The sequence below is a fragment of the Formica exsecta genome, unplaced genomic scaffold (genome assembly GCF_003651465.1).
Source record: "Formica exsecta isolate Colony F162 unplaced genomic scaffold, ASM365146v1 scaffold15, whole genome shotgun sequence".
Taxonomy (NCBI): Eukaryota; Metazoa; Arthropoda; class Insecta; order Hymenoptera; family Formicidae; genus Formica; species Formica exsecta.
In genome coordinates, this window is record NW_021848825.1 from 1,229,739 (window position 1) to 1,241,864 (window position 12,126).

The window sequence follows — 12,126 nt, forward strand, 5'->3', positions numbered from 1 at the left end:
TCGGAAGAGTTTGTTGGCCCACTTCCGGATCGAACATGGCCATATCTCAGATCGTTTAAGTGTTTACGTTCACCAATGAGACCATGAATGATACGCGAGTTTTAAATTCGTTAATTGGAACTGGAAAGCTTCAAACGAGTATGTGTGTATGATGAACGTAAAAAGAATTCTTTTAACAAACATATGTCTGCAATTAACTTATTCGTTTATTTATAGTAATCACTATGAAAGATCTAATTATAGACTCAGTCGTTCTGATTCTCTCTCTCTCCGATAATAGTTATTACATGAGTTACTGTTATCTCTCTCTATAAAATACTTTTTGATATAAGAATTCGTAATAAGAATGGAACTATAAGCATTACTGTAATAATTTTGATATATTTTTCGTATTATGATGTAAGTTTTCTAAACTATGTATTAATTACATTTTTAACTTGTTTACACAATTAAAATCTTAACATATTTGAGACTTTGTCTCTCTTTCTCAATTAATCTCACTGATAAATATTAAACCTTAGGTTGTGCCACTTATTGAAGTCAGATAAGATATTTAATATTAAATAAGACAACATTAGATTAAGATACAATCGCATTAATCTTATAGCAATAATATCATCTTTATTGTTCACTTGATTAGTTATTGCTAATGTCTTTTTCATATTTTTCCAATAATAAATGATTTCTTGCACAAGTATCATATATTTTTAGCCTTGTTGTCCACATCGAAAACCCAGAGAAGAGCTTTAAATAACGTCGTTATAGAGAGCTGGCTACGAAAACTACATAGGAGGTGATTCGAGATATAATGATAGTATAACGACTTATCAGGAAGAACCGTGTCGTGTTTCGAATGAAAGTGATACGGCAAAGTTTATCGGAAAGAATCATAAAACTTAATAAATTGTTATCAAAAAGTGTACAATTTTGATGTCATACGGCGTGTTATTCGAATATATACGAAAATTTAGTTCGTTATTCTACAACAGAATGCTTTAATCCAACAATAAGATAATTTTTGTTTTACTAATAATACTTAGACATTAATTGTTTTTTTAAACAAAAGCGCATTGAAAAAATAAAAATATCGAATTTTTAATAATTCTGGATTTGATAACACACGTATTTTATTGTGTAATGCAACATTAAATTTTAGATTTTGTAAAACAAATTTTTATAATCCTTGAAAAAATTTAAAATTGCTTCGCTTTTTATTACACACAATTTCCTTCTAGAAACTTTTAAAAGTTTCTGAGTTTCTTTTAAAAATTTTTAGAAAAATCCGGTTGTGTGCAGAAGGCGTTGCCTTGGATCTTACTAGAAAGAATGTAAAAAGAAAAAATAATTTTTAATTATAGAATCAAGATGTAGAAGGTCAAAGGGTTCTTTATCTTGTAGATATACGTCGAGTACGTCGCCGCTGGAAAGGCGCGCAGATAGATAGCATACTAGCCGGATATTATAATGTACTAAAAACCGGTTTAATGTGTATTCATTAACGCTAGAGTTAATAATACAAATTTTAATTAATAGCTGCGTCTGGTCCCGTAATATATTTGCAGCTCGCGATGAAAGGCGTATTAAAATAAATATATATATAATATTATAAACAAGATAAATTTTGAGCAAAAATAATAAAATCTCAAATTTGAATATACAACTGCCCGGCGATATATGAATTCTTTCATGCATATTTTTCATAAGATACAATTTAAACATAATCATAATATAGTAATTTTTCAGCGACAAGAATATTCTAGAAAATGGACAGTGGAGGGCAGATTTTACGGATCGAAGTGGTCCCAGGAGTTGTGTTAATTATCAATGTAAAGCGGCTTAAGCCAGCCGCTCTAACGGACTATTTTAATCCGTGAGGTCTGTTTTTGCCGTTGTGTCTTTCGACCACTTCCGCCCCCGAATTAGAAGCGCCAATAAACGCGGAGCCCTATAGAGACTGCGTTATTTGACCAAGTGCACGCCAGAGTCTATCCTTAATTTTTGTATCTATCCCTCCCTCTCTTCCTCATGCAGCGATATATGCCATCCACGAGTCTCGAAAAATACCAAGAATACATTCATAAAAAAACCGACAATTCAAGATGGTTAAACATGAGCTGTCTGCGAACGTTGCACGTGCTAATGAATAGAAGACATGATGCGGAGTGCTGCATGATGAGATCTTTCGGAGCGAGGAAACGGGAGAGATACATACATATAAAACCGTTTGAAATTCGTATATATGTAAAGGGAAAACATGGGATGAGAAAAGGGAAGACAGAAAAGAAAAATGCGAAAGGGGACTTATGTTAATTAATACCTAAAACTATTAGAGGGTTTTATATTAATGCTCACAAATGTTGTGTTATATTAAGTATATATATTAATATTATTCCTACTCTTCCTCATTCTATTTTATTGTTTTATCATATTAAATTGTATGCGTCAGTTAAACACATCAGAAAGAAAGAGAGAAAGAGAGAGAGAGAGAGAGAGAGAGAGATGTGTCATATGTTAAATATATCAAACTATTTAATAGTTCCACTAATATATTATACTTTTATTATAATAGATTCCACTTGCAATCTATTATAATAAAATTAAAATAAGTTTTATCATTTGGAGATAAAAATATAAACTATTAAACTATTAAACCGTAATTAAACTGTATTTTGTTAAATTACTTTTTAATATACAAATAATCTCTCAAAGATAACCGCATTTGATTTAATATTTCTATTCCCCGATGCTGAATCCAAATTTAATATAATTTCTCTAATATTTATTTGGTTATTATTAATTAATTATTATATTTTCTTTGATTAATATTTATTTTTAAGTTATATTTCTATTTAATTTTTATGCTCATCTAATGACATTTATCAATTTTCTTCTATTGACAAATTTTTTACAGATTTAAAAATCCATAAAAAAATTCTGGTGCAAACAAAACGGATTTTCGATTATTTTTGTGTATTTTCGACGTTTAAAAGGCTTCCGATAATTCTCAATAATTTAAAAAATTTTGATAGGTTCTGTGATAATTTTCTTACGACATTTATAAAGCCTTGAAAGTCTTTGAGCGATATTGGGGGATTTTTGATAGATTTCGAGAATATTTTGACATTATAACTATTGTCATTCTGATAAAAACACTAATATATTTTTTAATGATCCTCTCTACAATGCGCACACGTTTCACGGAAGTCGATAGGCGATTCGTGCAATGCATAGGATAGGAAGAAATCTTGCGACTGCGTACAGTACAACTCGCGATGCGTCTGCGTGCTGCAAAGATAGGCGGCCACTCTGACAATGAGTACGAAACTATTGTCGCCTGTAGGAAAATGTGCAGAGGGTCACGCGTGCATACATGTACACGCCGCCGATATGACTCGTTCGTCTCGGTCATCACGGCTCAAAGTGCAATGACTTTGGAATCCCGCACGGCGCTATCGCCGATCATTCATTGCAACACGGTATATAATGATAGCGCCCTTCCAAGACCTGGCAATCATAACCGATTGTTGCACTTTAGCTCATTAGGAACTACTATGGGGTTTTTCGAGCAATGTTCCATAAAATAATAGAGCTGATACAAGATTTTCTTAAATATACTGTAAAATTTTTCATCGGAAAATTAATTTTTCAAGTTAAAATTATATAATAAAAGGACATTATGACTGCTTCGTGAAAATCGCTAATGATCGTAGTGGAAAACTGGCCACGCGTTGAATCGATGGAATAGAATAATGACCTCTAGTCCTCTGACTGACATTATTCTTGTTACTTTACTGTTGCACGCGGTCATTAACCCATTGGCATCAATGGGCGGAATAATCCGCGTTCGCGAGTTGATCCGTATCATTGAAACATATTATTTTACAAAATGGTTATATATATTTTTAATAATTTTTAATAATTTTCATTTCTCCGTAATTTTAGTAGAATTATTGAATATATAGATTATCAATCTTTAAAAACAAATTTCTTAGCTAATCGTACAATATATATGAATCATTTTTTATATAGTGGATTCTTTAACATTAATCTTTACAAAAAAATTTGTTTGCGCAGATTTTTTAATATAATTACTGCATGATATCTGTAAATGTAACGCGTTCCTTGATTATAAGATCAATTTTTGCTTCGGGTACAAAATCGCAAGTCATCTCTCTACATCTTGAACAAACGAGTCTCAAGAACCTTATTTAATACCAAAAGCTAAAAAATAGCCTTTGTAAAATTTCGCTTTACTATCTCGCTCGTTCCCCGAGCAACAATCTTATAACCAGGGAACGCTATTTCACAAAAAAATGTTTGTAATATAAAAATTATTAATCGTACACATGTAGATTGTAATCTATAAATGCAACTATAGGAGAAGTAATAACGATTTATGTAACACTTACGCGCAGTTGTCATTAATTTAAGATTAATGCAAAATGTGAAAGTTTCGATCAGAGTGGCGCCTGGCCGTGGAAACCAGAGAATAAGAAAGTAAGAGCGTAAAAACCGCAGATATACGTAAGTACTTACGCACTTATGCGCTATTATTGACTATGGTGACGGCGCTACGTGCTACGTAAACTAAGAAATTATGTAAAGGCTACGCTAACAAAGACGATAAGTCACAAAAAATATATCAAAGTTGCACCATCCTATTTCAAAATGACGATATAGATAAAAGTTATCAATTTTTACTCGATGTTTTACGTAACTCTCAATTTCTCCATAATACTTTCTAATGGCATTAATGCTTTGCATTATATTAGCAATTATTGATTTCTCTCTCTCTTTTTCTTCTTTTATTTTTCTTTTATTTATTTTAAATAAAATATTTTTATTAATTATTAATTATTTCTTAAATTAAAAGTTATAATTTTAAAAATATATATTTATAACTATAAAAAATTATATATATAAAAGCTTTTTGTAGTTATAGAAATATATCGTTAAAATTGTAACTTTTATTTTTGCTTCTTTATTATTCACATTTTCAATAATGTGTCACCATTATTATAACTTATATATTATTCAAGCATCTTGACATTTCTAAGTAAAATACATTGGATATCAAAAGTATATTATCAAACCATCTTTATTTCGAGCGCTCAACTATCAAAGACTCAAATAACAATTCAATATTTGTCGAGCATATATTTTTTGCATATTCTAACTTATCTAACTTTCATAAGTTTCATATATCCCCTCATCTCTTCACTCATAAAAAAGTGCCAGCAACACGTTGAAGTAAACACACAAGTTGGCAAATGGAAATATCTATATAAACATTAGAAATGAATAAATGTTGACTTTGTTACATTTCGATACCGTTCTCAGGTATAACCGAGAGAGGTTGTCGCGAATACCCTCTCGCAAGTGGAGCTTTACGAGACACCATTCACAGCACGTGGAAAGAAATCACCAATGCGTACCAATAACGACAACTTTTTCGCGAAGCAGACTCCGAGAGAGCAAACGGCTGCCTCAAGCCGACGTTACACAAGCCGCCTTTCCGCTCTGTCCGGTTTAGCCGCGTGCATTTACCCGTGTTGTTATATGTCTACCTGCCCGCCTGTGTCGTTGCCTTGGCCTTTGCAATTCTCGGAACGATCTTCGCTCCGATCTATCGATCTGCAATCTACGGATGCAGGTACCTGTGCACCGACGTCATAGGCGCCATAGGCTGCCGAAAATATTGGCCGGAAGGTACTTAAGACGGTACTTAAATCAACTGGATATTTTCCAGGGAAATAAATTATATTTTGAAAACGTAAAGAGAGAGAAAGTATGTCTCGAATAATCTTTTTATCGCCAATTTATATAGTACGCGTTAATTAGCGGATGAATCATGTGTTTTATAATGAAGAATATTTTTAGATTTCTAAGAAACAGCGATTAGTAACATTTTCGATATCATATAAGCTTTTTGTCTCGAATATGATTCAGACGTTAAGTGAATTAATATATGTTGAATCTTTTTTTGCTGCGCACCTATACACATACGATGACGTAACACGTTATAATATGGTACAGGATCTGCATTGATTAATTCCACGACTTGAGCGCAGCTTCTTCTGCATCTCGCTCGCCCTGTGACATTTTCATCGTGATATTTTACCTCGCGATTCTCTAATTACATAACTTGAAAGTACAATTTTTTATCACAACGGCTTTTCTGTATTCCACGTATCTCGCGCTCCTTTGACGGAGAATAGAGAAAAATATTCGCGCGCGTTGAGTCATCACGCCATCCTATTCAACATGTGACATTTCCAACACACCGTTTTTCTTCTCATATTATTAAACGTATTAGCAAAATTATTACATATAATCCTGATATAAAAATATTTATTTATACTATGTATTTTCTTTTCTTTTATAATACGCTTTTTTTCTTCGATCATAACATATTAATAACATGTTAAAAAGAAAAGAAAAAAGGATTTTTGAGCGATTTGCTAAGTAAGAGTTAAATTCTTTTTTCATGTTAACACAATACGTTTAAGAATCTTTAGAAATCGATTAATCTATATATTTTATTTTTATGTGCAGTCTTATTTTTATGTCATATCTTTGCAATAAATTGCAAAGTAATCATTGCAAAATTGTCTTTTCTATTCAAAGCTTCTCTTTTCTAAGAAAACCCCAAAAAACCTTTGTATTATTCTAAGAATTTCCTACACAAAAGAAAGAAAAACCCGGCGAACAAAGAGACCGCAGGATACAGTAATAATATTAAAATCTATATCCACTACAGACGCATGTGTGATTCATTCCGACTATGACGTACTGCGTTCGACATAATGACGTTATCAATTTACAGTTGCAGTAAAAATCCGCAATAAAGATTCGAATGACGTTGTGCTTTTAACGCGTCATCGTTGCAGGACTGCAAGTGACGTCAACAACGGGAGACACGAACAAAGAAAGTGAAGATTTCACTTACGCGTGTTTGGACACAAGATCTGTCAAGGAAAAAAAACCGTTTGACATCATACGATACTCTGCGTGTGACATTTCCAGCGTGGCCACTTTTGTGACCTTCGCTTTCTTTGTCACCAAGAAATTTATAGACATTGCCGATTTTAAGTTCGTTTAACGAACAATGCTTTCCGTTTTAGAACGCCTAATCTATGTAGTTATATTTATTGTATTGTTATTCACTTTGTTTACATCTCTGCCAAAACAGAAATGCTATTAAATTATATTCATATCGGATTAAGTGATAGCTATTAGTTCAATCGAAATTTGCGCGTCGAATTGCACAAGACCGAGAGAAAAAGAATTATGCAAAATTAAATACAACTATTGCCTGTGCTTCTCTTCGCCCACTTCTTTTGCGTCTGAGACAGCAGTGCAAGACGTGATGTTGCAAGCAAACACCAGGTCCCTGGCTCTGAGCAGCAACGTTGTTCTGCGCACCACATGGTACGCCCATGCGCTTTTCACGTGCCTTCCCATAATACGAACTCGCATATTCCCATGATAATAGATACATATACGCTACGCATGTGCTAAAAACATCCTCGGGGCTAGCCATTCTCTTTACTTTTATAACCCGTTGTACCCGTTGTATATCTTTTTTTCTTTTTTCTGTCTTTGATGAGTTTTAAAATATGTCGAAATTGCGAACGAAATTATCTTCATGTCGCAATGTTTTCGTTCGTATATTTTCGCATATTTTAATTTTATATGTACTACTTTTCATACCATGGATTGTTACAAGAAATTGTAAAGAAAAATAGAATTATTTCTTTTTGCTAGTTTTTATACAGTCAGAAACGTTAATAGTGTCCGGGACGAGTTTTTACATCAACAGTAAAATTTGTCTTTAATATCTAAGATATCTTTTACACATCATTAATTATATAGTTTAATTGTATCATATTCTAAAAAACAAAAAAATAGTGGGATCGTAAAGTATCATGAAAGGAGGACGCATAGAACACGTGCGATTTTATTATCATGATGTTACAGCTATCCTTTGATTTTATCATCTTATTATTAAAACTTTAAAAAATAGCGTTAAGTATTTAGGATTTAGAATCTCATTATGAATTACTGAAATATTATTTTCTTTAATATTGCAAAAGTATAAAGTATATAAAACGATAGTTTACGTTAAAATCATACATCAAAAATATCTAATAATAAAAGCACATATATCATATATACTAATATCAAATTATATATAATTTCTCAAAAGTATTTAAAATATAATCTATTTTATATATTCACTACTGTTTATGATTTACGTATATCAAAAATATTTATCTTACAAAAAAATCTCGGACTAAAAAAATACACGATAGCAGCATATCGACTAATTTTTGGATTAATCTGGAAATTTCATGTTCAATCATATATATGGTTGTGTAAACCTAGCGGGGGTCTTTCTCTTTTTCTTTCTCATGCACACGCCCTTCACAAAGAGCCCGCATGTTTGATATTTCTGTATATAGCTCAGCCATCATAACGAAAACTGACTCCCATTAGCTGTTATATATTTAGTGGCATGAGAATCTGTTCAGGGTTGAAAACACCTCCCTATGAGAGATTCGACAGTTCACCCTCATGAACCCATATGTTACAACGCATACCATGATATTCCTTAATTAGACAAGAGTCAGGGTTTGTGCCTGTCCTGTACGGTCGATCAGATCTGTGATAAGTAGCTAAATTTTCCTGTGTGACTAATAAATTGGTATTTTCAATTCGTTATCACGTATCAAGTTTCCGAGTTTTCGAGCATGATATAATATATTCGATATATAGTTTAAAATTTATTAAACCATAAATTATATATTTTTTTCTTTTACATAAAAGAATTTTATTCTCTTTTAAAAATTTTAATTGATTAAATGATTAAGAATTAAAATAGTTTTTCTCAGCTAATAAATTCATAAATTGTTCCCTTTTTTACAGAAAAAGATTAATTTTATCGTTTATCACTTACCTCACGAACGAAATTTCTGTTTAACACTTGACCTTTTAATCAGGACTTGACATTGCGTCTCCGTGAAACTGGTGAGAAATCTAACTTCCTGGTCATGCGACTCAACTTCCGGCTTTCCCTTTGCGAAATGTTACTTCCTCTTTCCTCCTAAACGTTGTCTTTGGTACACACACGTTTCTGTAAACAAGTTTATTCCTGTTTTAGTTAAGAAAAAAATAAATTATAATTGATCAAACATAATAACGGTTTCCCTAAACTGATATTGCTTTCGCATGTTTCGTTACATACATTTGAATAAATAAAATATAAATTTTTACTTTTTAATTCTATTATTTTTTTATCATTTAAAAAAAACATATTGATAACAAAATTTAATTAACTTATTATAGGGCAATGATCAACAATATTAATTATATTTTTTTAAAAACATCTTGCGTATTGATAATAGTTGTGATGCTGCATATGCTGATCATATATTATTATATATTATAATTTGCATAATAATACATGTTATGGTCTCTCTCTCTCTCTCCTTGCTTTCGTTAGAAAGAGGTTAAAATATATATTTTTATATCGCAATATATATATTCATTCATGCTTCATTGTTTGATCATTGAAATGCACTTGAATTGTCGAACCGTGGAGACAACTGTATCGCGAGAATAGTTACCTTAAATAATAATACAACAATCCTATAGCTACATTCAGTTCGGATCTATTTTCACGGAGCGTTCTTTTTGAAATAACGGCCGAGTGTGATATTAATGCTTCAACTACGTTTATAAAACATATATCTTGTTTAAAGTACATTTTTTCTGATAAGTGGATGCGATATATAATTACATTCATCCATAAATCATTAAATGCAGAACGTTTTAAAAATCCAACTTTCTTATTAAAAATCTAGTCTTTTCATAAAATATTCTTTTGTTGTACAAAAATTCTTGTATGTGTGTGTGTGTTATAATGTATTTGTATGTATCTGAACCTCTTTATAATATATCTGTTATTATTTTATAAAAAGATTGGTGTAATTTCAAGCCTTTTTCCATTATTTAAAAAACAAGAAAAGTGAGAGAGACAGAGAGAGAGAGAGAGAGAGAGAGAGAAAAGTAATTATAATAATTTATGAAGAAAGATTACTTTGTATTCCGCATAAAGCCATGCGTCGTCCATCGCTCATATTCGAACCCGTGCATTTTGCGAGTAAGCGTGCTGGGGGATGCGACATTACCCCAAATCTACCCCCAAATCTACCCCCAAATCTGCCCAATAAGAAATTCAAACCGCTACCATTGGAGAGCGTAAAAACGTGCACGTTGCGACACTCGAAAAGCCGACGTGCCGACACCGACAGAGAGGACAACTTCACGTGAGCCGAGGGAACGCGTTCGCAAGAGGCGCACGCGCGCACGGTTGCCACGTCGAAGAGCCCCCCCCCCCCCCTTCTAGGTACTAGGCGAGACGCGAAGCCGATTGGTCGGCTCGTCGGCATCGCGGAGCACCCGTCTACATGCTCGCTCGCCGGAGCACAAGCGGCAACTCTCGGTCAGCGGTAGTCTCAGTCAGCTTTGGGAGGCTCTGCTGTAAACATTAAATCGGACGAAACGGACGCAAATAATATCTCCCCTCCCTCCCCCCCCTACAATAACTTTCCGAGAACCCGGGTACTTCGCGTCGACGAAAGAAAGTGCCAAGTTCAAGTTCAGTAACACGTAGACTGAGCAGTATTGTACGCGCGACGTTCGACGACGAAAACAACGACGACATATATCATAAACACGAGAAGGGACGAGTATTATTAACATCACTGTGTGTTGTCGATCTACGAAGAGCCGGTTGATTCGTGCCAGGGAACACGAATCTCGATCGCGTTCTCCATACTCGCTCGGTCGTTCGCGCGCGTTCTCTCGCCGCTTCGACCGCGTTTTTTTTTTCTTTTTTTTTTTTTTTTTTCAACGAGATAGTCTAGAGAAAATGCATATCGTCGTATAACTTTCGACGATGTTTGCAAAATTGTAAATAGAAAAAACACAAGAAATAGAATAAAAAATGCAGAATTTCGGTAATACCAATGATGTGATTCCGCCAATGGTTGTTTCACGAGTATTTCAGTATCACATGTATTTCTAGGAGCTTTCACTCGACATTTTCATCGTGAAAACGATGACCATCGTATCGATATACACGTGTCGATCGGGACACGTACAGTTTCTTCTTCTTTTCCTTAACGTTCTCGCGGGTGCTTTCGATGCGAGCTCCAGCGGCATCGTATAACGACGCATACGGTCGGAGTGGCAGTTTTATTGTGTTCTCCTGAGGAAAGTTTCCTTTAGCCGCGACACGCCGCTGCTAACACTTCTCGGCGCCCGCTGTGAAGGACGAGAGAAAAAGGTAGAAGGATTGGAAGAAAGAGGGCAGGAGAACACTAGGATCACACAGTGTTTTTGTGCGAAATCGAGGAACATGTCGACTGCCGTCATGAGTACTCCCATGTTCGAGTGCAGCGAGCATCTCTTCAAGGTAAGATTCATTGTCAATGGCGATTGGCATATTTTTACATTGTCATTGTCGCGCAACTTATCTAATCGATCAGTCGATCCCTCTAGAACTTTGATTATAGAAATTGCGAAACAATTTGCAAACAAATCGTCTCAGCAAATCTAGTTTCTGTAAATTATTTCGGAACTATAAATATAAATGTTTAAAGCTGTATATATATATATATATATATATGTGACACACGAAAAAGATACAATGGATAGATACAATAGATAGGACGTTCTGCTATGCTTTAATCTTGTATTGCTAAAAAAATGAATGGATCTTAAATTTCTCAAACGGTATTGTGGAATATTTCATGGTGTACGGGCTGTAACTGTACAAGTTCCCTACTGAATTTCTCCGAAATTTTTCTTTATCCCTTACCTTTTTTCTTGCTTTATCCCCGCCTACCCACTGCTTTTCAATTCAAGACAGATACACAGCCGGATATCCACAGGTAGATAGTTGTACATTTTGGACGAACGGAACAATATACACAACCTCGTCGTTAAACTTCGACGAACTCGAATAATAACTTCGTACACGTTCGGTTCAATCTGTTGAATATAAATATAAGAAAAAAATATTAGATTAAATAAACTTGATTTTTTTTTTTTTTTTTT

General features: G+C 33.6%; 1 protein-coding gene and 1 long non-coding RNA gene across 3 annotated transcripts in view; one reads left to right on the plus strand and one right to left on the minus strand.

The window, feature by feature from the left end:
• LOC115232787 overlaps positions 1–12,126 on the minus strand; it is a 111,741-nt gene that overhangs the window by 51,911 nt on the left and 47,704 nt on the right. Inside the window, exons 2-3 of one of the 2 annotated variants that reach the window (XR_003883656.1) lie at positions 11,888–12,060; positions 8,960–9,136 (exon numbers count right to left, since the gene is read on the minus strand). This is a non-coding gene — a long non-coding RNA (uncharacterized LOC115232787). Of the gene's footprint in view, positions 1–8,959; positions 9,137–10,102; positions 10,337–11,887; positions 12,061–12,126 lie in introns of those variants that run through there. The other variant, XR_003883655.1, reaches the window with a different exon arrangement.
• Positions 11,128–12,126, plus strand: part of LOC115232785 (putative E3 ubiquitin-protein ligase UNKL) — a 34,591-nt gene continuing 33,592 nt past the window's right edge. The window contains exon 1 of the mRNA XM_029802888.1: positions 11,128–11,482. Within this exon, the coding sequence (XP_029658748.1) occupies positions 11,426–11,482 (57 nt within the window). The 5' untranslated portion in view covers positions 11,128–11,425. The remainder of the gene's footprint in view (positions 11,483–12,126) is intronic.